We start from the raw sequence: 24,392 nt of genomic DNA on the forward strand, positions 1-24,392 counted from the left end.
CTGAACACTAGAGGGCGTCTCACACACACTCACACACCCACACACACCACATATCCCTCTGAACACTAGAGGGCATCTCACACACTCACACACACACCACATATCCCTCTGAACACTAGAGGGCATCTCACACACACACACACACACCACATATCCCTCTGAACACTAGAGGGCATCTCACACACACTCACACACCCACACACACCACATATCCCTCTGAACACTAGAGGGCATCTCACACACTCACACACACACCACATATCCCTCTGAACACTAGAGGGCGTCTCACACACCCACACACACCACATATCCCTCTGAACACTAGAGGGCGTCTCACACACACACACACACCACATATCCCTCTAAACACTAGAGGGCGTCTCACACACACTCACACACCCACACACACCACATATCCCTCTGAACACTAGAGGGCATCTCACACACTCACACACACACCACATATCCCTCTGAACACTAGAGGGCATCTCACACACACTCACACACACACACACACACACACCACATATCCCTCTGAACACTAGAGGGCGTCTCACACACACCACATATCCCTCTGAACACTAGAGGGCGTCTCACACACACACACACACCACATATCCCTCTGAACACTAGAGGGCGTCTCACACACACACACACACACACCACATATCCCTCTGAACACTAGAGGGCGTCTCACACACACACACACACACCACATATCCCTCTGAACACTAGAGGGCGTCTCACACACACACACACACACACACACCACATATCCCTCTGAACAATAGAGGGCGTCTGACACACACACACACACACCACATATCCCTCTGAACACTAGAGGGCATCTCACACACTCACACACACACCACATATCCCTCTGAACACTAGAGGGCATCTCACACACACTCACACACACCACATATCCCTCTGAACACTAGAGGGCATCTCACACACTCACACACACACCACATATCCCTCTGAACACTAGAGGGCATCTCACACACACTCACACACACCACATATCCCTCTGAACACTAGAGGGCGTCTCACACACACACACCACATGTCCCTCTGAACACTAGAGGGCGTCTCACACACACACACCACATATCCCTCTGAACACTAGAGGGCGTCTCACACACACACACCACATATCCCTCTGAACACTAGTGGGCGTCTCACACACAGACACACACACACACCACATATTTTTCATACAGGAAAAGCGTGTTATTAAATGTCGTCTTTTGTTGGACAAGAGGTTCATAAATGCGTCTCATGTCTGGAAAGATGTGTGTCTCGCGTTGCTTTCTCAAACACACTATATAAGCGACTCAAATTCAGTGTTTTCAGAGTGAGCCGCGTTTACTGAGCCGTGCTTCACTGACACGCTGCACATAAACAATCACAGCCTTTGCCATTTCATAATCGCGATAAGCCAACTCGGTTTCAGTGCGATTACATGTTAGTTGTGATTAATCGTGCAGCGCTGTCTCACACTCTCTAAACGCCTTCCCCACACGTACCTCTCCGTTTGCGAAGCAGTACAGCACTGCAACCAGCAGCCCCTGTGGACGAACAGAGCTCGCGTTAGAGGCGTCCTGAGTCGGGAGAGGAGAAGCGAGGAGTTCGCTCACCTGGAACGAGCTCAGGGTCAGATGGACGAAGTTTCGAGCGTATCGGTTGCTTCCTTCCACTGATTCGTCGATGATGATGGTGAAGACGATCTCGTGGATCCCGAGCAGAGGAATCAACACGAGCGTTGCTCTGGCTAAACTGTGCAAAGCGTGTGAAATGTGTGAGTTTTCATTATGGATGCACGAAATCAAAATTTTTGGCCGATACCGATAACCGATAACTCTTTATATTTGAAAGCCGATAACGGATATATTGGCCGATAAATCTAAATCCGAATTTTGATATAATTTTTGAGAGCCTGATTACAACAACGAAAGTCTCATCATGTCCCAATCACACAATTATAATGATGTTCTCATGATAATGTTATGTAGCCGATATGACAGTCTTGCACACTTTAACTCTATTTTCCTTTTTGAAGGGATTCCAATCATATTTCAAGCAATTCAAACTAGGGCTGTCAGTTAAACGCGTTATTAACGGCATTAACGCAAACCCATTTTAACGCAATTAATTTTTTTATCGCGCGATTAACAGTCTTTTTGGCCTTGCAAACTTTGTTGTTTTTTTCACATGCTTTTGCACCGGACGCGGCATGCGCTATGAACCCCATTCATTTCAATGGCTTGCGCCGCACGAGGACGTTTTGCTGCTTCGTCGACCAAAGCGCAAGAGCAGCGGCGCGCACACCGCGGTCAAAATTCAAAATAGTTCAACTTTTGCCACTGTGACGATTACCAGCGCGGCCAATAGAAACGTTTTGGCATCCAAAAAGTTTTGAAAACTGGCGTAGCGCCGCGCATTCTGCGTCCTGTCCTATGGTCCTGTCTGAAAGCACCAGATCAAGCTAGACCGGAAACACACTTGTTGCGAGCCGGCCAAATAGTTGGTTAACGTTACGTTTTGAGTGGGTGACGAGCGCGAGACGCCGAAATGGATGCCAATAAGATTCTGAATGGAAAGTTTACTTTTAAAAAGTTGCCAAATGGTCCCATTGACAAGACCAAAGTGATCTGTGTGTTTTGTCGAACTGAGCTATGTTCATCGCAGCACGTCCAGTCTGAAATACCACTTGATGGCTAAACACACACACACACACACAGCTGATGCGAATTCTCCGCCCCCTCGTCAATATCAGGACCTCGTCAGTATTTCTTTCACCCTTTTATTGATGGACAGTGTTACATTGTGTGAGAGATTAGCGCATCGCTAGTTCTTATACACACGAGCAACAGCAGTTCTAGACGAGCACGACTGACCTGTAACGGTAGTCCGTGAACTTCACCTGGTCGGCCTTTAACTTGGACAGCAAAAGTCGGATGATTTTGAGGAAAATGCAGAAAATGACCTGAAAGACAAACAAGTTTTTTTATTAAATTTTCTCCAGACATATAAAAGGTACTCCAACATTTACTAAATGAGACAAAGTGTCTGAATAAACAACGCATTCTCATCCCAAGGCGTCATATACTGACGCTTTTCGTCTACATCCGATGCACATGGCACCCTTTAGCGTCAATATAAAGGCCATTGCACACCGAGTCCGAAATTCGCATCCGAAATTTTCGCACGTTAAAAAAAAAAATCGACCTCACGTTAAGTGACCTCACGCTTGCACACTGCCTCTGAAACTTTCGTCCGTCATAAAAAAAATCGGATTGGGTTTGATTTTCTGCGTTTTTCTCATCCGTAGCTCAAGCAGTTTGAATGGAGTTTTGACAATTCAGAGCCACCGAATCACGAATACGAAAAACGCATGCAAAAATTTCGGACTTCAGTGTGCAATGGCCTTAAAGGATTAGTTAACTTTAAAAAAAACTTTTGCTGATAATTTACTCACCCCCATGTCATCCAAGATGTCCATGTCTTTCTTTCTTCAGTCGAAAAGAAATTAAGGTTTTTGATGAAAACATTCCAGGATTTTTCTCCATATAATGCACTTTGCTGGGCACCAAATGGTTCAAGGTCCAAAAGACAGTTTCAGTGCAAACTGTTCAAAGGGCTTTAAACGACACCAGACGATGAATAATGGTCTTATCAAGCGAAACGATCGCTCATTTAAAAAAGAAATAACAAAGTTTAAGTTTTATAAGCTCAAATGCTCGCCTTGCTCTGTTCTGTGTGACTCTCCTGTTCGAACTCGTTCATCAAAATGAACGAATCTTTTTCCGAGTCAATTCGTTCATTTCGTTCGTTGAATGAACCAAATGACTCGAAAAAAGATTTGTTCATTTTGATGAACGAGTTCGAACAGGAGAGTCACACAGAACAGAGCAAGGCGGGCATTTGACATTATTAAACTTAAACTTTGTTATTTCTTTTTTAAATGAGCGATCGCTTCGCTTGATAAGACCCTTATTCATCGTCTGGTGTCGTTTAAAGCCTTTTGAACAGTTTGCACTGAAACTGTCTTTTGGACCTTGGACCGTTTGGTGCCCAGCAAAGTGCATTATATGGAGAAAAATCCTGGAATGTTTTCATCAAAAACCTTCATTTCTTTTCGACTGAAGAAAGAAAGACATGGAAAGTAAATTATCAGCAAAAGTTTTTTTTAAAGTGAACTAATCCTTTAACATGCTTCGGTTATGGGTAGGTTTAGGTCTGGGCAGTGTTAGGGTTAGACCACTAGGAGGCGCCATATATCTGCGTCTCATATTGACGCTAAAGGGTGCCATGTGCGTTGGATATAGACGCTTTGGCAAAGCGTCAGTATATGACTCCTTGGGATGAGAACGGGCTGGAATAAATAGATGTAAAAGCAACATTGAAGTGCATGATGATATCAGCGTTTGACTTGTGCATGATTAGTTTTTCAGCAGGATTGAGTGTTAATGAGGTTTTGATTTTATTATAGTGATGCACATTTTCACTGTATGTTTATGAGTCGCTGTTGCTCTGAAGAGTAAAGAGCATGAAACACAGCGTGGAGCAGAACGCCTGTGTAACACACTGTGACTGTCGTGTTGCGCTCGTGACCAGCATGAGACGCGACGGCACGAGGATCACCAGTGACAGTGCTCCAGCAGGACAGAAGAGCGATGCAAACCAGTGTTGGACACGCGTCACTACAGACAGCAGTTGCATGACGGAAACAAGACATTTGTAATGAAATAAGGCATCTTACTCACGATCACTGACAGTGTTATCGGGCCTCTGATTATCCACCAGATCCATCGGATATTATTTAACCAACAGCTTTACAAAAGAACACATGCAATGCATTATATTACGCAGATATAGCCTTAGAACCATTAATAGGCAAGGCAAGTTTATTTATATTGCACATTTAATGCACAATGGTAATTCAAAATGCTTTACATAGAAGGAGTTAAAATAATACAAATAAAAAAGGTGATAAAATATATTAAAACAGTTTAGAATTATAACAGATAAGCATAAGAATGTATGGAAACACTTTACAAAGAAGTGCCATTAGTAAATGCATTAGTTTGATAACATGAACTGTTTTTTAAAGCATTAATAATGTTAGTAAAAATATAGTTGTTGATGTTAGCTCACAGTGCTTTAACTAATAGTAACAAATATGATCATGTATTAGTCAATGTTGATTTCAACAGTTATTAATACAATAATTAACATGAACCAATGTTAACAAATTAAACTTTATAGTAAAGTATTATTTTACTATTTATTAAAATAAATTAAAATTTATTTTAATTGTGGTGAAGAAATTTAATAATAAGCCCTTATGTTTAAAGTCCCCATGAATTCAAAATTGACCATACTTACTTTGTTTGCCTAAATTGATCGTTTTGTGGTGAACAATTCATCCATGCAAGTCAATCCACACAAAAAAATTTTTGGGCTTCGTAATCTTTAATCAAAATCTGAAATTTCCCCTCCCCTCTGCGTTGGAGGACCTTGCCTGATGACGTAGGTTTGACGGTTTGGGCGTCTGCTTAACATCCGTAATCACGCCCCTCCAACTGACAGTAGACAGGCTGAATGAAAACACCTACTTTTCTAGATCCAATCAGGTGCTAGTTGGGGAAAAGCCACGCCCACCATTTTGCCTCATTTAGTATTCCGTTTCTCTCGGAAATACGTCACAACACTGGAGAAAAGTCGTTTGCAACTTCCGGTTCACGGGGACTTTAAGATTTTTTCAAGTTGCAAATGAACATAATTAGCGTACAACTTCAGTCTTTTTATCAAATCAATCAATTTCAAAGTTTAAAACTGCAGATTTTGTAATTATTTATGAAATGTACTAGCAAATTTTTTCTTTCAGTGAATCGTTCCGTTATTCTGCTAAACAACACCTTCTCACACACATTATTTTCTGTATTACGCGCAAAACTTTCTTTAAAGTGGGAAGTAAGAAATGCACGTACCTTTTATTTTCATACAAAGTTTTGGTTACGGTCCAGGGAATCACGAACAATAATGGAGTTCCTGAATGAGTTGGTTGAATAAAGTATTAATAAAGTCATGGTAACACTTTACTTAAAGCCTTTGTATATGATGCATTATAAAAAGTCTAATGCATTAATTATGCCTTGTAATCCACCGTTTAATGCAAAAATTATAAAGCATTTTAACTTTGTTTACAATTATTTATTTATTTATACAAATGCATTAGAACTTACATTATGAATACCTTTAAAATGCATTAAAGGCTTCAAGTAAAGTCATCTTTAAATGTGTGACAAGGACAATGGAAAGGATAGTTGTGTATTAAGGCCGAGTCGCACCCCATCCGATGAGCATGTACTTCTTCAGGAGCCTCTTGCGGGTCAGCACCGCCGTGAACAGGAGCGTGTGCAGGAAGATCGCCTCCACTAGAAGCCAGAAGTAATTACAGCCCACAAAATATTCCAGCGACACCTTTGAGGCCTTGCAGAGGAAAGAAATCTGTAGGGTTGACATTATATTACTGCATCTTTTGTGCATCCACACAATGAAAATGCTACAGAATAGCGTACAGTAAGACGTGCCACTGCAAACAATGCTGTTCTTACTGAGGATTTCTGTCTGGTTTCCAGTACAAATATCTAAACATTCTTAAATCAAGATGCGTTTACTAGATGAGTAAAATAACATACGATATTAAGTCCTGTTTAAGGGGGAATTAATCAAAATGAAGTGAGTTGATGCTTAAAGGAGAACTCCGGCGCAAAATGAACCTTTGGTCTAATTACACATTGTTACCTAGTCAACCGTTATCTGAGATTTGTTTTCATGATTATCAAATGTAAATAGTTTTATCTCTAAAAACAGTTTAGCCTATAAAGCTAGTATAACGCTAGTATATTGGGCATTGTGTAATGACAAATAAAAATCGCTTGTTAATACCACTAACAAGGCTCAAAATAGCCCCACACTAACACGGTAGCATAATGAGGGTCCCTACCTTCAAACCGAAGCATTGAGAACTTTGTAAGTGTACAGACAGTTTAATAAGAAGATATTTTAAACATACAGTCAACTTCGCGTATACAGGCGGAAGCCATCTTTGAAATACAGCCTTTACCAGTCGATCTACGAACGCCGATCCAAGTGCGCTGGTGAGATGTGAACGAGCTATAAGTTGTGATAAGGTGAGCGCGAACAGCAGGCTTGGATCGGCGTTCGTAGATCGACTGGTAGAGACTGTATTTCAAAGATGGCTCCTGCCTGTATACGCGAAGTTGACTGTATGTATTAAATATCTTCTTATTAAACTGTCTGGACACTGACAAAGTTCTCAATGCTTCGGTTTGAAGGTAGGGACCCTCATTACGCTACCGTGTTAGTGTGGGGCTATTTTGAGCCTTGTTAGTGGTATTAACAAGCGATTTTTATTTGTCATTACACAATGCCCAATATACTAGCGTTATACTAGCTTTATAGGCTAAACTGTTTTTAGAGATAAAACTATTTACATTCGATAATCATGAAAACAAATCTCAGATAACGGTTGACTAGGTAACAATGTGTAATTAGACCAAAGGTTCATTTTGCGCCGGAGTTCTCCTTTAAAAAAGCAAAATGATCTGCCATTAGGGTAAGAAAAATAATCTTAATTATTATCTTAAGAAACAAGATTATTATTTTTTACCCCATTGGCGGATCATTTTGCTTGTTTTAAGCAAAAACTCAAACTCCCCAGAAAACAAGACTTAATATCTTGATTTAAGAAATGTTTGATATTTGGACTGGAAACCAGACACAAATGCTCAGTAAGAAAGGCATAATTTGCCATGTGACTCCACAGGAGTAGCCTGGTTAAAACCGGACCTTTCTCAGTCGTAACTGAGTTATGGTCTGGCAAAGCGTCATAGACAAATCATTTCCAGAGGGGCGTCACCAACGGCCGCCGTGGATAGACCTAAACCCAATCAGAGCGATGAAGGAGATGACGTATGCAGAGCGGCGGAGACACATCTCCGAGTGTTGTTCTTTACTCGGTTTTTAACTAAAAGGAAACGTTCAAATGGCTTAAAACAGACGCGATAGCTGATTGGAACGAGTGATGTTCGACGGCGGCATCCATCTTTGTAATGTAGGCTACAAAATCTGCTTCAAAATCCCAGCGCTGTCGTCATCGTGTAAAGCCCGCCCCAACGCTTCTGATTGGTGCCGCGATTTCGGCGGATTGGAAATGGGCTTGAATGAGCTCTTTGCCAGACTAACTTTCAGAGCAAATCTAAATTTGCCGGAAGTTGTCTGGGTTTTCCCAGGCTACCACAGGAGTGAAAGCGAACACAAATGAAGGTTTCTGTACCGCAGATTTTGTGTAGCTGTTCCATCCCAGTTCATCCCTGGGAAGGTTGGTATACGTGACTTGTAATATAACCTCTTTGGTAATTACGGCTGTCGCTCTAAATATGAACGATACAAAGAGATTCATGTGGATGTAGTTCCTCGTACAGTGAAGCTTCCTGAAAACAACAGGTAAAAATAGTTTATTGCTTGGGTTAGGGACAAATAAAATTAGTATCAGATATCTGGAGCCGGCTCTGGGCTCGGGACGAGTGACCGGACATGCGCTGGAAATGCATGCAAAGATAAATCTAATCATGCAAGTCCTCGACAGAGAACATTGGTTGAATGTAAACACCGTGAACAGGAGCGATTCATTTATCATCTGCATGACCATGAATCATGATCTTTTACCAGTGAGATTGTGGTTAAAGTGTTATTAGATGGAAACAAGTTTGCAAACTATCTTAAAGTGCCCATATTATGCTTTTTTGGGATGTGACCTTTCATGTAGTGTGAAATAAAGCTGTTTGTGAATGTAAAAGCTCTGCAATGTTTCAAAATCAAAGTGCAGATAAATTGAGTTTTTGTCTCGCAAAAGAAAGAAGCGATTCTGAACGGAAACGAGTCGTCAGTAATTCCAGTCTGACCTATGTAGGTTTGTAACTCATTAGCATAATGCCAGCCTGTGGTCCTGATTGGCTGAGCAGCGTCTCTTAGCTCCGCCCTCAAACACTGTAGTGTATCTGAGACTGGGAGAGTTCGGCTCGTGTTGTTCGTGTCGAGAAGACGCTGTTTTCTGAGATTGAGACGGTGAAACCCACGCCATCGTTACTGTTCGTATCACTGTGATCAAGAGCTGAGATTCAGATATGATAATGAGCGTTCTGACCAATCAGAGCAGAGCAGCTCTCAGAGAGGCGGGGCTTAGAGAGACTGAGTCTTCGATGGAAGCGTTTCAGACACTGAGAGGAAAGAGCTGAAGCTGCAGTGGAGATTATGAGGAAATCAGTGTTTCTGAGCTGGAATGATGTAAACCTGTTAGAGGAGACGCTAAAACAACATTAAAATAGCATCATAGGGGCACTTTAAAGTTACATTCTTACTATATGAAACATAAAGGGACCCAACACTGAGCCCTGCAGAACTCACTCACCTCAGGAGACTCATGATCAGAACAGCCAAGCAGAGAGAAGAGAACGACAGCGAGTATCCGACGATGGACAAGACTCGCAGCACAGACTGCCGAAACACCTCCTCCTCCTGTGTGCGCAGGGCGCCACGGTAAACACTAGCCATGATGGAGACCATGCTTTAATGTGTGGAAGCAATATTCACCTCAGACTTGAAAAAATAATGGTTTTCGCACTCGGACTGGTTTCTCCAGACGCTGCTGGAGTTCTCCTCAGTTTTCCAGGCGCCGGTGATCATGCATTCCTTATACACGCTTCCAGCCGCTCCTGACAACAACCACACAGTTATCACGGTGTTACTGTTTCTTAAGTAGAAAATTATTGGTAACACTTTACAATAAGGTTCATTACAAGTGAAACTCGAACAATTAGAATATCGTGCAAAAGTTCAGTATTCAACTTAAAGGATTAGTTCACTTTAAAAAAAACTTTTGCTGATAGTTTACTCACCCCCATGTCATCCAAGATGTCCATGTCTTTCTTTCTTCAGTCGAAAAGAAATTAAGGTTTTTGATGAAAACATTCCAGGATTTTTCTCCATATAATGCACTTTACTGGGCACCAAACGGTCCAAGGTCCAAAAGACAGTTTCAGTGCAAACTGTTCAAAGGGCTTTAAACGACACCAGATGATGAATAATGGTCTTATCAAGCGAAACGATCGCTCATTTAAAAAAGAAATAACAAAGTTTAAGTTTTATAAGCTCAAATGCTGGCCTTGCTCTGTTCTGTGTGACTCTCCTGTTCGAACTCGTTCATCAAAATGAACGAATCTTTTTCAGAGTCAATTCGTTCCTTTCGTTCGTTAAATGAACCAAATGACTCGAAAAAAGATTTGTTCATTTTGATGAACGAGTTCGAACAGGAGAGTCACAAACGTGCATCACAGAACAGAGCAAGGCCAGCATTTGACATTATTAAACTTAAACTTTGTTATTTCTTTTTTAAATGAGCGATCGTTTCGCTTGATAAGACCATTATTCATCGTCTGGTGTCGTTTAAAGCCCTTTGAACAGTTTGCACTGAAACTGTCTTTTGGACCTTGGACCGTTTGGTGCCCAGCAAAGTGCATTATATGGAGAAAAATCCTGGAATGTTTTCATCAAAAACCTTCATTTCTTTTCGACTGAAGAAAGAAAGACATGGACATCTTGGATGACATGGGGGTGAGTAAATTATCAGCAAAAGTTTTTTTTAAAGTGAACTAATCCTTTAAAAGGTGAAACTAATATATTATATAGACTCATTACATGCAAAGTGAGATATTTCAAGCCTTTATTTGTTATAATGTTGATGATTATGGCTCTTATGAAAACCCCAAATTCAAAATTAGAATATTGTGAAAAGGTTTTCATAAGCTGTAAGCCATAATCATCACAATTATAACAAATAAAGGCTTGAAATATCTCACTTTGCATGTAATGAGTCTATATAATATATTAGTTTCACACTTTGAATCAAGTTGAATACTGAACTTTTGCACGATATTCTAATTTTTCGAGTTTCACCTGTAGTGAACATGAACTAATAATGAACAATACTTCTACAGCATTTATTAATCTTAGTTAATATTAATTTCAACATTTACTAATACGTTATTAAAATCAAAGGTTGTATTAGTTAACATCAGTTACTGCACTGTGAACTAACATGAACAGCTGGATTATTATTAACTAACATTAACAAAGATTAATAAATACTGTACAAATATATTGCTCATGGTTACCTGATGAACCTTATTGAGTGTTAGCAAATTATTTATACACTACCGTCAACATTTTGGAATAATAACGATTTGCTAATGTTTTTGAAAGAACACCAAGGCTGCATTTAATTGTTAAAAAATACAGTTAAAAAATGTGAAAAATTATAATACTTCTTAAAAAAAATTGACAGGCAGTGTAAATTCAATATATGTATTATTAAATAATATTATGCCGTGAAATTATTGAACCCTTCAACTTTTTGAATGTAATTGTTAAAAGTGTAAAATCGTGTAAAAGTAAAGCAGGAGACCTTCTCGGATCCACGGGAGATACGGAGGACAGGGGACGGACACGATCCCGGGAGATGAGTGAGGCCAGCACGCAAACACGTCAAATGTCCCGTTGCAGAAGATTCCTGCGGAGTGATTCGTACAATGACTTCCATAGCAAACATTATTAAAATATGACATCTCCTCCCAGCAGCTTCACTCACCAGTTCCAGTCGGCAAAGTGGCTTTCAGGAACCGTGTGCAGTTCTCCTGATATTCCCCGCGTTTATAGATCAGATCGTCCAGCATGGAGCCCATGACCTTCACAGATCAACATAAACATGAGGTTTACTGCTGTGTGTGTGTGTGTGTGTGTGTGTGTGTGTGTGTGTGTGTGTGTGTGTGTGTGTGTGTGTGTGTGTGTGTGTGTGTGTGTGTGTGTGGATGAGAGCTGATGGCACGTGTCCAAACACAAGATGGCAGTGTTAATAAATGCTTAAACACTGTTCAAACTAAACCGAGCTTCTTGTCGGCAACATTACGTCGTCTATAGAAGACTTCCAGCTTTTATCAGGACACAATTAATGATTCCAGAGCGGTGTGAGGCTGATATTAAACATCTTCAATGAACAGATCAATATTTACATTCTTCCCATTTTACAATGCCAACTCCTGAACATCAGTTTAGAGTGAGAAATGCATTGGAGTCGCTCACTTTAACACACAGATGTGTCTCTGCTATGTTGAAGTACAACTACAAGTGCTTTTACTATATTAACACAACTTATATTGTAGATTCATGCTACATAATATTCATTTCTATCTGTAAATATATGCTATACTCGATTATTCAAGGTCAACTTCAGACTATAAGTAACTTTGCAAGTATTGTCTCTGCTTAAACACAGTTTATTTTAACATTTACATGTCAGCTTTTTCTACTAGCGTGAAGCCTAACCTCACAGTCTGTTCATTTTCTAGTTAGTTGGCATTGCACAGTAACTTATAGTCTAAAGTAGAGCGTTTAAAATAACTCAGTATTATATATGAACACCGCCATCCTGATCGGACAAATATAAAGCATTTACAGGACAAACATTTCACTTCTGGGTTATGATATGCGATGCTCTGTGAACTGATTCGGCATAATCTGATATTCAACATTTACTCAAACTTTCACCTCGATGTTAAAAAATGCTATAAATATGGCGAGACGGGGAGAGTTATGACCTTCTACTGTAATTCTGCTGAACTCTCAAAGATTGCACAAAACCAGACCGCGTATGATGACACAGTTGTGAAAGTGACATGCACGTTTCTGTGTGTATTGATTCATCTTTTTAATTGCAAAACGTCTTTGAAATAAAAGCTCAGCACTCTTAGATTCACCTCGACACTTCACACAGATCAGAGCGCAGTCGCACACGTCCAAACTGATCTAACTGCAGATAAATGAGAGTTTCTGAAGATCTGTCCACGTTTCTGTGAACGTCACGAATGCTCGAGCTTCTACACAAATCAAGCTCACATCGTCTCGTCTGCCGCACACTCCTCTCGAAGCTCGTAACCTGGAGAGATTCATCACGTCGGCCTGTGGCGTTATATACGAGCGGTTAAACAACAACATGTGTCTGATATCTGATAACCCTTTACAATAAAGTCTTTAGTGAACGCTGGTTAATGCAGGAACTCATATTAATGAGCATTTGTTACAGTAATTAATCTTTGATAATGTCAGTGAATAAACTGTTCATGTTGAAATGATCATTAACTAAAATTATAGAATCACTTTTTTATTATTATTAACATCTTATTTTAGTGGTCTGGCTATTGTTAATGAACTTTTTAATGCACTAATATTACTAAATATGCTATTATGTGATCTTCTTCAAGTTACTTTTTTAACTAACTAGTTGAGTTTTTACTAGAAAACTATTTTTACTAGACATTACTTGCAAAGAAATGCTGAATTAAACATGTTTTACATATTTTTTATTTAACATTTTAAAATATAAAAACAGAAATATACTACTTTATAGTAAAATGTACTGCAATGTAAAGTTTTTCCTATATAAAAATTACTAATACTATTATTTTATATTATCGATTTCAAGCTACTTTTAAACATCTAACTACTACACTGAAATAAAATTGGTGTAGGATTAACTTTCAAACAACTTTCACTCAGAAATCGCAGGTAAATTTCACAAATAATTACATATTACATTAGACAACACTTTACAATAAGGTTCATTAGTGAACATGAGCTAATAATGAACAATACTTCATCAGCATTTATTAATCTTAGTTCATATTAATTTCAACATTCACTAATACGTTATTAAAATCAAAGGTTGTATTAGTTAACATTAGTTACTGCACTGTGAACTAACATGAACAGCTGGATTATTATTAACTAACATTAACAAAGATTAATAAATAACAAATGTATTTCTCATTGTTAGTACATGTTAGTTAATACATTACCTAATGACCCTTATTGTAAAGTGTTACAGAAATGACATAACACATAGTTTGAAAAACCCCAGAAAAGTTGCAAATTCACTCTAAATGAAAGGATAAATGTCCCATAAATTGAAGAAAGATTCTTGCAATAACTTATTAATGTACCCGTCATTTCTGTCTCATGCACAGCTTGTTTTCAGTGTTTTGACTTGTGTGTAAGTGTGTGTGTGGAGCAGTTCTTCCGACTGAAGTGTGTGTGTGTGTGTGTGTGTGTGTGGAGATCATGAACTGACCTGAGAGCTGTAGAGAAGCGCCGTGAGGGAAGAGCGCAGCACAAGCTCCATCAGCATGGCTCAATATTCACATGTCCACAACCCAACCTTCCCGACACTCATAATCCCTGGCCTTCCCGAGTGGAGGAGCTGAGAGAACGCGGATGAACTGAGCGCGTGTGTGTCGTTCACTCACGAGTCGACGCTCTCCAGCCAATCAGCATCAGCTCCTGAGAGGAAGAAGAAGAGGCAGAGTTTCCCCGATCTCCTCCAGCTCTCTGTGATCGGCTCACGCTCCGGCTTCTGGAAACAACATCAGCAAGACTTCATAATCTGATCCTCAAAACTATAAAACCACAAGGCTCCATATAAACTTCTCGACTCCATTTGAAGAACTCTTCATGACAAAAGCATCTAAGACATGTCTAAAACTATTAAACAATTCTTTCATATTTAATGGGTTATTTCAAGTATTTTCTACTGAGAAAGCATATTTACATGGTGTTTAATTCATAAAACTATTTAAAAAATAATTAAAACTAAGTCCATAAAGTGATGGAACCCCTAAATCTTCTATACGGACATGTTTTTAATCAGTCAAATTCAAAATATAAAATACCAGAGCAAAAAACAAAAAACACTTCACATGGATTTATAACAACAATAAAACAAATAAATAAATAAATAAATAGGGCAACAGGGTCTGAAAAGGAAGTCAGCTTTTATTTTTCAACATTTACTCATTTAACAGATTATTATTTATTATATTAATGTATTTATTATTTAATCTGGAATTCACTAACCAGAAAAAGTGTTTAATCTTCAGAAAATATTCAAGGGATGAAACTATATTATATAAGATGTTTTTTTAATGATATTTTTGAATTTTAACATGATACTAAAATATGGGAGATTTGTGTAATTATTAAATGACATAAAAATTAAACAAAACAAAAATTCCCTAAATTAAAACATTAGCAGGAACAAAGTCAGTCTAAAGGAAATGATAAATTTCCCATAAATTGAAGAAAGATTTTTGCAATAACTTAATAATAATAATAAACTTTAGTTTATATAGCACCTTTAAAAGGAGCTTCTTAATGCACTTTACACAATAATAAATGCACAGATAGAGCTTGTGAATGTTGAGCTTGTTGACTGAAGTTGTCTAAAAGAAAACAATACAGCCGGTCTCAGCTTCCGGTCATCCAATAAAAGTCGCACGTTTATGAGCGTCATTAAACGCAGTAATAGCAGCCGGACCACATGCTTTTATGGGAAGTGCCAATAACAACTGGCTAATCTGCTTCTATCACAATAAATCAGTATTATGAGGGACTGATCATGTAAAGGCTCGTCTTCGGACTGTCAAATAAAGCTAATAAATAAAGCCGACAGTCATAAAGAGCGAGGCCTTCTGCAGCGCGTCAGCGTTCACTACACCGCCATCATGTGTCATCACTAATAACAAGACCAGCTAATGTTCTCATCAGGAACTCAATTATGATGCATTAACTAAATGGGAATTAATTAACTGGGATGAAAACGCATGCATTTAGCTGTTTTTAAAACTTTACATGCACATTATGCAGATATTAAAACACCATCTTCTTCTCAAATCTCTAAATCTCTTTAGAAGAGAAATAAAGAACGCATTTCTTAATCACTTTGCAAAGGAGTTGAATTACACCAATGGAGAATGAATTACGCAGAGTTAAAGATGAACTACATGTAAGGCCAGAATCTCTCAGATTTAGAAGCTGGTAAATGATGATCTCTGTGACTTTAGCATCTTACGATTGGTTTAATGAGCGAACTCTCCGCTCGAGTGATGAGGGTTCGATCCTGCGCTGGAGATGATCATGAGACCCGTGCCGTCTGACAGTCTGAAACTGGAGAGTTCTCATGATCTCTCTCGCAGGGTCAAGAGGAGACACACACATATACAAGAGAAGAGATCATAAACACACACAACACACACACACACACACACACACACACACACACACACACACACACACACAACTGAGCGTTACATCACTGCAATACCAGCTAGACCTGATCAATGAGGACACACACACAGACACACACACACACACACACACACTCACACACACACAACTGAGCGTTACATCACTGCAATACCAGCTAGACCTGATCAATGAGGACACACACACAGACACACACACACAGACACACACACACACACACACACACACACACAGACAGACACACACACAACTGAGCGTTACATCACTGCAATACCAGCTAGACCTGATCACTGAGGACACACACACACACACACACACACACACTCAAACACTCACATGCATGCGCACACACACACACACACGCACACACACACACACACACACACACACGCATGCACGCACTCACGTACACACACACACACTCAAACACTCACATGCATGCGCACACACACACACACACACACACTCAAACACTCACATGCATGGGCACACACACACACACACACACACACACTCACACACTTACATGCATGCGCACACACACACACACACACACACACACACACACACGCACACACACGCATGCACGCACTCACGTACACACACACACACACTCAAACACTCACATGCATGCGCACACACACACACACACACACACGCACACACACGCATGCACGCACTCACGTACACACACACACTCACATACACTATTTTCAGCATCATTACTCCAGTCTTCAGTGTCACATGATCCTTCAGAAATCACTCTAATATGAGGATCTGATGCTCAACAAACATTTATGATTATTATCAGTGTTGAACACACTTAATATTTTTGTGAAACCGTGATACATTTTATTTTTCAGGATTCTTTGATGAATAGAAAGTTCAAAAGAACAGCATTTATTTAAAATAGAATCTTTTGTAACATTATAAATGTATTTATTTTTGACAATATAATGCATCCTTACTGAATACAATATTAATTTCTTTATTTAAAAAAATATTTGCAAACCCAAACTTCTGAATGAATCACAGTTTCCACAAACATTTCTGAAGGATCATGTGACACTGAAGACTGGAGTAATGATGCTGAAAATTCTGCTTTGATCACAGGAATAAATTACACTTTACTATACACTCACCTAAAGGATTATTAGGAACACCTGTTCAATTTCTCATTAATGCAATTATCTAATCAACCAATCACATGGCAGTTGCTTCAATGCATTTAGGGGTGTGGTCCTGGTCAAGACAATCTCCTGAACTCCAAACTGAATGTCAGAATGGGAAAGAAAGGTGATTTAAGCAATTTTGAGCGTGGCATGGTTGTTGGTGCCAGACGGGCCGTTCTGAGTATTTCACAATCTGCTCAGTTACTGGGATTTTCCCGCACAACCATTTCTAGGGTTTACAAAGAATGGTGTGAAAAGGGAAAAACATCCAGTATGCGGCAGTCCTGTGGGCGAAAATGCCTTGTTGATGCTAGACGTCAGAGGAGAATGGGCCGACTGATTCAAGCTGATAGAAGAGCAACTTTGACTGAAATAACCACTCATTACAGCCGAGGTATGCAGCAAAGCATTTGTGAAGCCACAACACGCACAACCTTGAGGCGGATGGGCTACAACAGCAGAAGACTCCACCGGGTACCACTCATCTCCACTACAAATAGGAAAAAGAGGCTACAATTTGCAAGAGCTCACCAACATTGGACAGTTGAAGACTGGAGAAATGTTGCCTGGTCTGATGAGTCTCGATTTCTGTTGAGACATTCAGATGGTAGAGTCAGAATTTGGCGTAAACAGAATGAGAACATGGATCCATCATGCCTTGTTACCACTGTGCAGGCTGGTGGTGGTGGTGTAATGGTGTGGGGGATGTTTTCTTGGCACACTTTAGGCCCCTTAGTGCCAATTGGGCATCGTTTAAATGCCACGGCCTACCTGAGCATTGTTTCTGACCATGTCCATCCCTTTATGGCCACCATGTCCCCATCCTCTGATGGCTACTTCCAGCAGGATAATGCACCATGTCACAAAGTTCGAATCATTTCAAATTGGTTTCTTGAACATGACAATGAGTTCACTGTACTAAAATGGCCCCACAGTCACCAGATCTCAACCCAATAGAGCATCTTTGGGATGTGGTGGAACGGGAGCTTCGTGCCCTGGATGTGCATCCCACAAATCTCCATCAACTGCAAGATGCTATCCTATCAATATGGGCCAACATTTCTAAAGAATGCTTTCAGCACCTTGTTGAATCAATGGCACGTAGAATTAAGGCAGTTCTGAAGGTGAAAGGGGGTCAAACACAGTATTAGTGTGGTGTTCCTAATAATCCTTTAGGAGAGTGTATATTCACATAGAAAACAGATGATTTACACTGGAATAATATTTCACTATTTTTATTGCATTTAATAAATGCAGCCTTGGTGAGCAGAAGAGACTCTTTCAAAATCGTAAAAAATCTTAAAGATTGCATATCAAATATTTAGTTACTATAGCTCAGTGGAGCATGAACCATTTTATTTCATCAATACTTCCAAGAAATATATATATATATATAATATTGTACCGAACATCCAGACCGGAGCGCTGTGAGGAGAAGCACGTATCACACTCGACTCGCTCATAAATCACGCGTGTTGGACCGTTTCCAGGCTCTTTAATTCCCATCATGAGCAGGGCAGTGTGTGTGAGTGTGTGTGACTTCATGCTCTTCTACACAACATCACTGAGATAAATGACTGCATTAACACCAACACACACACACACACACACACCGGACATTAAATGCCACTAATAGATAACAGGGAACGGTCAAGTTATGAACTAATGTTCTTCAGTAACATTAATATAACGTTTGTTCAAAGTTATCTGGTTTTTAATAATATTCTCAAAACATCAGCACAAAAACATTATTTATACATCATTCATGGAACATTTTTTCTTATGTTAAAGTTGGACGTTTTTTAAATGCTGCTATTGTTTCAGAGAAGATTCTAAAGTAACATTCCATAATGTTTAAAGTTTGATCATGTTCACATAACCAATAATGTTATTTAACGTTCAAAAAATTTGATGTTTTCAACATTCAGAGAACATTCAGAAATAACTTTTTCATAACTTAACATGAACATTATCAAAACTTAACATGAACATTATCAAAACGTATTTTTCAACATATCAACACAAAATATCAACCTATTGTTGTTAGGTGGGTAAGTATTCTTTTTTAACTTAAGTTAGAAAAATAATGTCAATTAAAATAATGTTTACCATCGAACTCGCCATAATCAATGTTTTTGAGAACATTATTAAAGAGCAGATAATTTTGAACGAACGTTCTATTAATGTTACTGAAGAACGTTTGATCATAACTTTGAGAGAACCTTAAAGCGCTATATAAATGTAATGAATTATTATTATTATTATTATTAAAGAGCGTCCCCTGTTCGCTGCGTTTATTAAACACTGAACCGTAAATATAACGTTCTGGCACTAAACTTAGTTTTGCCGATCGTAGCGCTGAACACACCGGAGACTCGTTGGAAAAGCGTTATAGTCCTATTTATCAAAATAATATTTCACAATATAGGCTATTAAGAAGTAACATAAAATATATGAGGCCATTGTTTGAAGAAGACATCTGTTCTACACACAGCGACACACACACACACACACGCACACACGCACACACACACACACACACACACACACACACACACACACACACACACACACACACACACACACACACACACACACACACACACGCACACACACACACACACACACACACACACACACACACACAGCACTTTCAGTAAATCTGACTGAATCGCTTTATAAGCTGCATTTTGAAACTTGGCGTCCGTTCATTCATTCATCCATTCACGATAACCAGTTTAATATTGATGGATGATATTAAAATAATCACTTAATTTTCTGTATAAAGTCTCAGCTCTGTACATATTAATTTACTACTGATACTGTATAATGAACAAGATACTGAAACCGAACTGTTTATTCTTTAATTTTACTTTTATTGAAATTAAAATGTCCATATTTCCATCCTTAAATTGAATGAGGCAATCTTTCTATCATATTTGCAGACACTCTTTTTGACAATCTTTTACAATAATTATTATTGTTATATAATATAATAATGCTTCTAAAAATTAATTGAGCAATTCCATGAAAGTACCATTTATCCAATGAACAGTTCTGAAGAGTTCCCTGTGGAGAAAATCCAGCTTTTAGTGTTGTTTATATGTCAATTTTAATATGCTTTAAGACACACCATGTGTAAGTTCATAAGTCGACAGCATTGCTGAGTATTTTCTGCTTAAAACTGCAGTGAACCAAAGACAGTCTCAAAAACACGGTTTGAAATCGCTGGTGTTTCTGACGTCACAAACGACCTTGTAACCAATCAGATCAACGTGTGATCGTCAACCAGTGGATCTCTGAGCTGAGGGAGTGAGTGGAGGCGGGGCTCATTTGCATATTCATAGAACCGTGCATACTAAATGAGGCGAGGGTGTCGAGTTACATTCAAGATATTTTAAGGCATGCAGAATTTCTTTTCAAGGAAAAAACGCTTAAAAATGTCACTGAGTTTCAAATATGGTGAGTTTTAAGGGATACAATTATTGACTAACAGCGGAACTGTAAAAAGAACATTTTAACTTTTTGTCCGATGGAAACGTTCCACACTTTTAAAAATAAAGGCTCTTTACTGGCATCAATGGTTCCATGAAGAATCTTTAACATCCACAGAATCTTTTAAAGGTTTTTCAGATTATTAAAATGTTCATTACACTAAGAAAAAATGGTTCTTTTAAGAACTTCTGAAAGGTTCTTCGGGGAATCAAAACTGGATCACTGAGGCCCCATCCACACTACTGCGTTTTAGTTTAGAAACGGAGAATTAAAACGAATACGATCTCCGTCCACACCAGCGTTTTAGCTGCGTATTACAATTGATCTCCGTCCACATTAAAACGACTGAAAACGCGGATCACGTGACCATTCACCAACACTGGGCATGCGCGTGCCGGTGTAAACACAACTTCATTGATAAAATGATCCCACCATGCTCTGGGTTAACCCCAAACCGACGCTCATGTACGGTCAACGCCGCCGCTGCACACGGGAATTGTCACAGATCGCTCGAATAATAGCTTGACTCCGGCGCATGTAGGCCGTTATAGCGTTGTCAAATGCAGAATTTACTTGTACAACAGCTGCTAGCAAAGATATATGCCATGACTGATGACACCCAATCACAGAGCCGAGCGTGAGCCTCTACTACGTCATCGTTTCTAAAGTCCTCCGTTTTGACCCGTCTACACTAAAACGCCCTCCGGAGATTCAAAACGAAAACCGGATCGGCAGCGTTTCTAAAGTCGTCCATTTTGGGTCTCCGTTTTTGCCGTTTCAGTGTGGACGGGAGGTGCAAACGTAGCAAAAGGTCTCCGTTTTTAAATGAAAACGCAGTAGTGTGGACGCGGCCTAAACCCCGTACAGGTTCTTCGTGGAACCGTCAATGCTGATCAAGTGAGCAAAGCACAGTAATAATGTCTGACCAGCAGAAGCTCATGGTGAGCGCCAGCATCTGTTCTTCAGCTCATCAAGACGACCATCTAAAGCTCTTCAAAGGTTGTGCAAGAACAGAAGGAAAGCACTCGGACCGCTCGATCCCTCAAACTGGACACACAGAAACCTCGGGAACTGTGGGGATTTAGAGAGGAGATCTCCTGCTGTTAAGAGAAAGACATGTTTGCTGACGCTCGCATAAAGAAACCGGCGTGCAGTTCTTCAACTCTTTCGAGGAAGAACATCATGTGTAAACAGAAAGATTCCTTACCACAGGTTTACAGGGACATCTCTGCATCTCTCCATTTCATTCTGCCAATCAACAGAAAACTCTCTGTGATGCAGTGTTGGCCTCTCTGTCCTGTACATTAATAATAATAATAATAATAATGCAATATGTCTGCATTTCTCCTCACTTCCTAATCTAGTTGTCTAATAACCCTGGTATTGTGTGTTACCAATATTGTTGGCTCTGTGATGCATTGCTTTTTTAAATGAAGTTATGCAAGTTTTGGTGCCTTGAGTAAAATATTCCTGAGGTCTCAGCTTTATCATCCTTAACGCTTGGTAAACACAGGACTCTGTTGGGGGGAATCTGTTTCAAACTGTTTACGGCCAGCTGTAAATGGGTTAAAGTGTGTTTGGCTCTCTGGACAGGTGGTATCTGGGAAATGTAAATAGGTTGCATGATAGATGCATAAATAGTTTGGCCCGTAATGTCATTAAAATGCGGTGTGTGTGTGTTGTGATTTCGACCTCTTTCCACTCCAGCTGCAGGTGAGCCGAGAGGAGAGGCATGGCAACTGCTATCCGTGTGTGTTTATAATACCACACTAATGATGTGGCCAGTTTTACAGATTCATGTCAGACAGAAAATGGCTTGAATTGCTCATTTCTTTACACTCTTAAAAATAAGGCTCTTAATTGGCATCTGTGGTTCCATGAAGAACCTTTAACGAAGCACCGCCCACTGTTTACAGCGCGACCGTGCGAAGGAGGATAGTTCAAATTGTATTGTATGTTGAATGACATATTTATATTATTGTTTAAAATGGTCCTTACGTGTGCGTATCCTGGGTGTTTAAATCTCATCGAGCGTGACCTTTCAGCGTGATGACGTGGCGCGTTGCAGACCAGCTCAATCCCAACAATTGTAGTTAAAAAGTATATATATATTTTTTAATGACCAATCGTTTGGCTAGATAACACTCTTCCTCAGCTGATCGTGCACGGCCGGTTAAAGCGCTTCTCAGACCTTTGAAACTGCATTGATTTGTTCTTCAAAACGTTGGTTGCCATTGAAGTCCATATTCAAAGAAAAATCCAGAAATGTTTGCCTCAAAAAACGTATTTTCTCTTCCACTGAGGAAAGAAAGACATGGATATCTTGGATGGCATTGGGGTGAGTAAATTATTAGGACATTTTCATTTTGAGGTGAACTAATCCTTTAATGGGAACATTAGCAAAACGTTTTTATTAAGTTTTTATTAGCTGTGATGAAAACAGGACACCCTTTTGGAACCTTTATTTTCAAGAGTCTAGAAATGAAGCTTGTGAATGCCTGTGATCGATAATGTAATCATAATTCTCACCAGTATGAGTGCACAGAACGGCGAATCTCTGCTCACGTGTTTGGCTCTTTTGTTTACATTCTCCGAGCAGAGAGAGAGTCGACACACACACACACACACACAGACCACCGTATGTATATGCCCAACACAAGTGGGAAAAACAAACAAGCTTCTGAACAGTGTGTCCGGTCTCGGTCAACAACACGCTCCAGATCACCGCAGGGCACAGGTCCTCTACATCTCCTTCTTCATGAGCCGTTTCTGTGGTTACAATCAACCAGCGCTTCACTGAAATATCTCTTGATATATAGAGCACGATATAATAGCCTCATGCAGCATTTTCACATTTACCGGTTTGGAATGTGGAATATAAACTATAACAGGGTCAACTTCAATGGAGATTAATGAGAGACTGTGGCAAATAACATTTTTGCTTTCCCATTTACTCCAACAGCAAAAACAAAACACACTATTGCATTTCCCAAATAGGATTAGCCGCATTAGAAAGCATTCTTCACCAGAGGTTTATATGACTTGCTTCTTTCACCCAAACACATTCAGAGTTATATTAAAAATAGTGCTGGGCAACGATTAATCACATGCAAAATAAAAGTTTGTGTTTATAATATATGTGTGTGTGTACTACTGTGTATTATTAATTGGTATATATACACACACATGCATGTATGTTAAAGAAAAAATTATTGTTTATATATAAAAATATATATATTTATATATAATATAAATATATATACACAGTATATGCAATTATGTCTTAAATATATACATGCATGTGTTTGTATTTATATACACAAAATAATTATGCACAGTACACACACATATAGCTATTATGTAAACAAACTTTTATTTTGGATGCGATTAATCGTTGCCCAGCACGAAAAAACATATCCTGGCTCTTCAGCTTTATAATGGGAGGGAATGGTTCCCGATATTTTGAAGCCCTGATGTTTGGAA

At 39.3% G+C, this 24,392-nt stretch overlaps 1 protein-coding gene across 1 annotated transcript in view; it reads right to left on the bottom strand.

Annotated features, from left to right (window-relative positions):
• LOC130076368 (glucagon-like peptide 2 receptor) overlaps positions 1–14,329 on the bottom strand; it is a 17,763-nt gene extending 3,434 nt beyond the window's left edge. The window contains exons 1-12 of the mRNA XM_056241431.1: positions 14,273–14,329; positions 11,738–11,834; positions 11,555–11,659; positions 9,685–9,806; positions 9,503–9,609; positions 8,369–8,525; positions 6,357–6,516; positions 5,997–6,057; positions 4,770–4,836; positions 2,901–2,989; positions 1,641–1,779; positions 1,530–1,571 (exon numbers count right to left, since the gene is read on the bottom strand). Of these exons, the coding sequence (XP_056097406.1) occupies positions 1,530–1,571; positions 1,641–1,779; positions 2,901–2,989; positions 4,770–4,836; positions 5,997–6,057; positions 6,357–6,516; positions 8,369–8,525; positions 9,503–9,609; positions 9,685–9,806; positions 11,555–11,659; positions 11,738–11,834; positions 14,273–14,329 (1,203 nt within the window). The remainder of the gene's footprint in view (positions 1–1,529; positions 1,572–1,640; positions 1,780–2,900; positions 2,990–4,769; positions 4,837–5,996; positions 6,058–6,356; positions 6,517–8,368; positions 8,526–9,502; positions 9,610–9,684; positions 9,807–11,554; positions 11,660–11,737; positions 11,835–14,272) is intronic.
• Between the last annotated feature and the right edge of the window lie 10,063 nt (positions 14,330–24,392).

This window comes from Rhinichthys klamathensis, unplaced genomic scaffold, assembly GCF_029890125.1.
Source record: "Rhinichthys klamathensis goyatoka isolate OS25496 unplaced genomic scaffold, OSU_Roscu_1.1 h1tg000642l_1, whole genome shotgun sequence".
Taxonomy (NCBI): domain Eukaryota; kingdom Metazoa; phylum Chordata; class Actinopteri; order Cypriniformes; family Leuciscidae; genus Rhinichthys; species Rhinichthys klamathensis.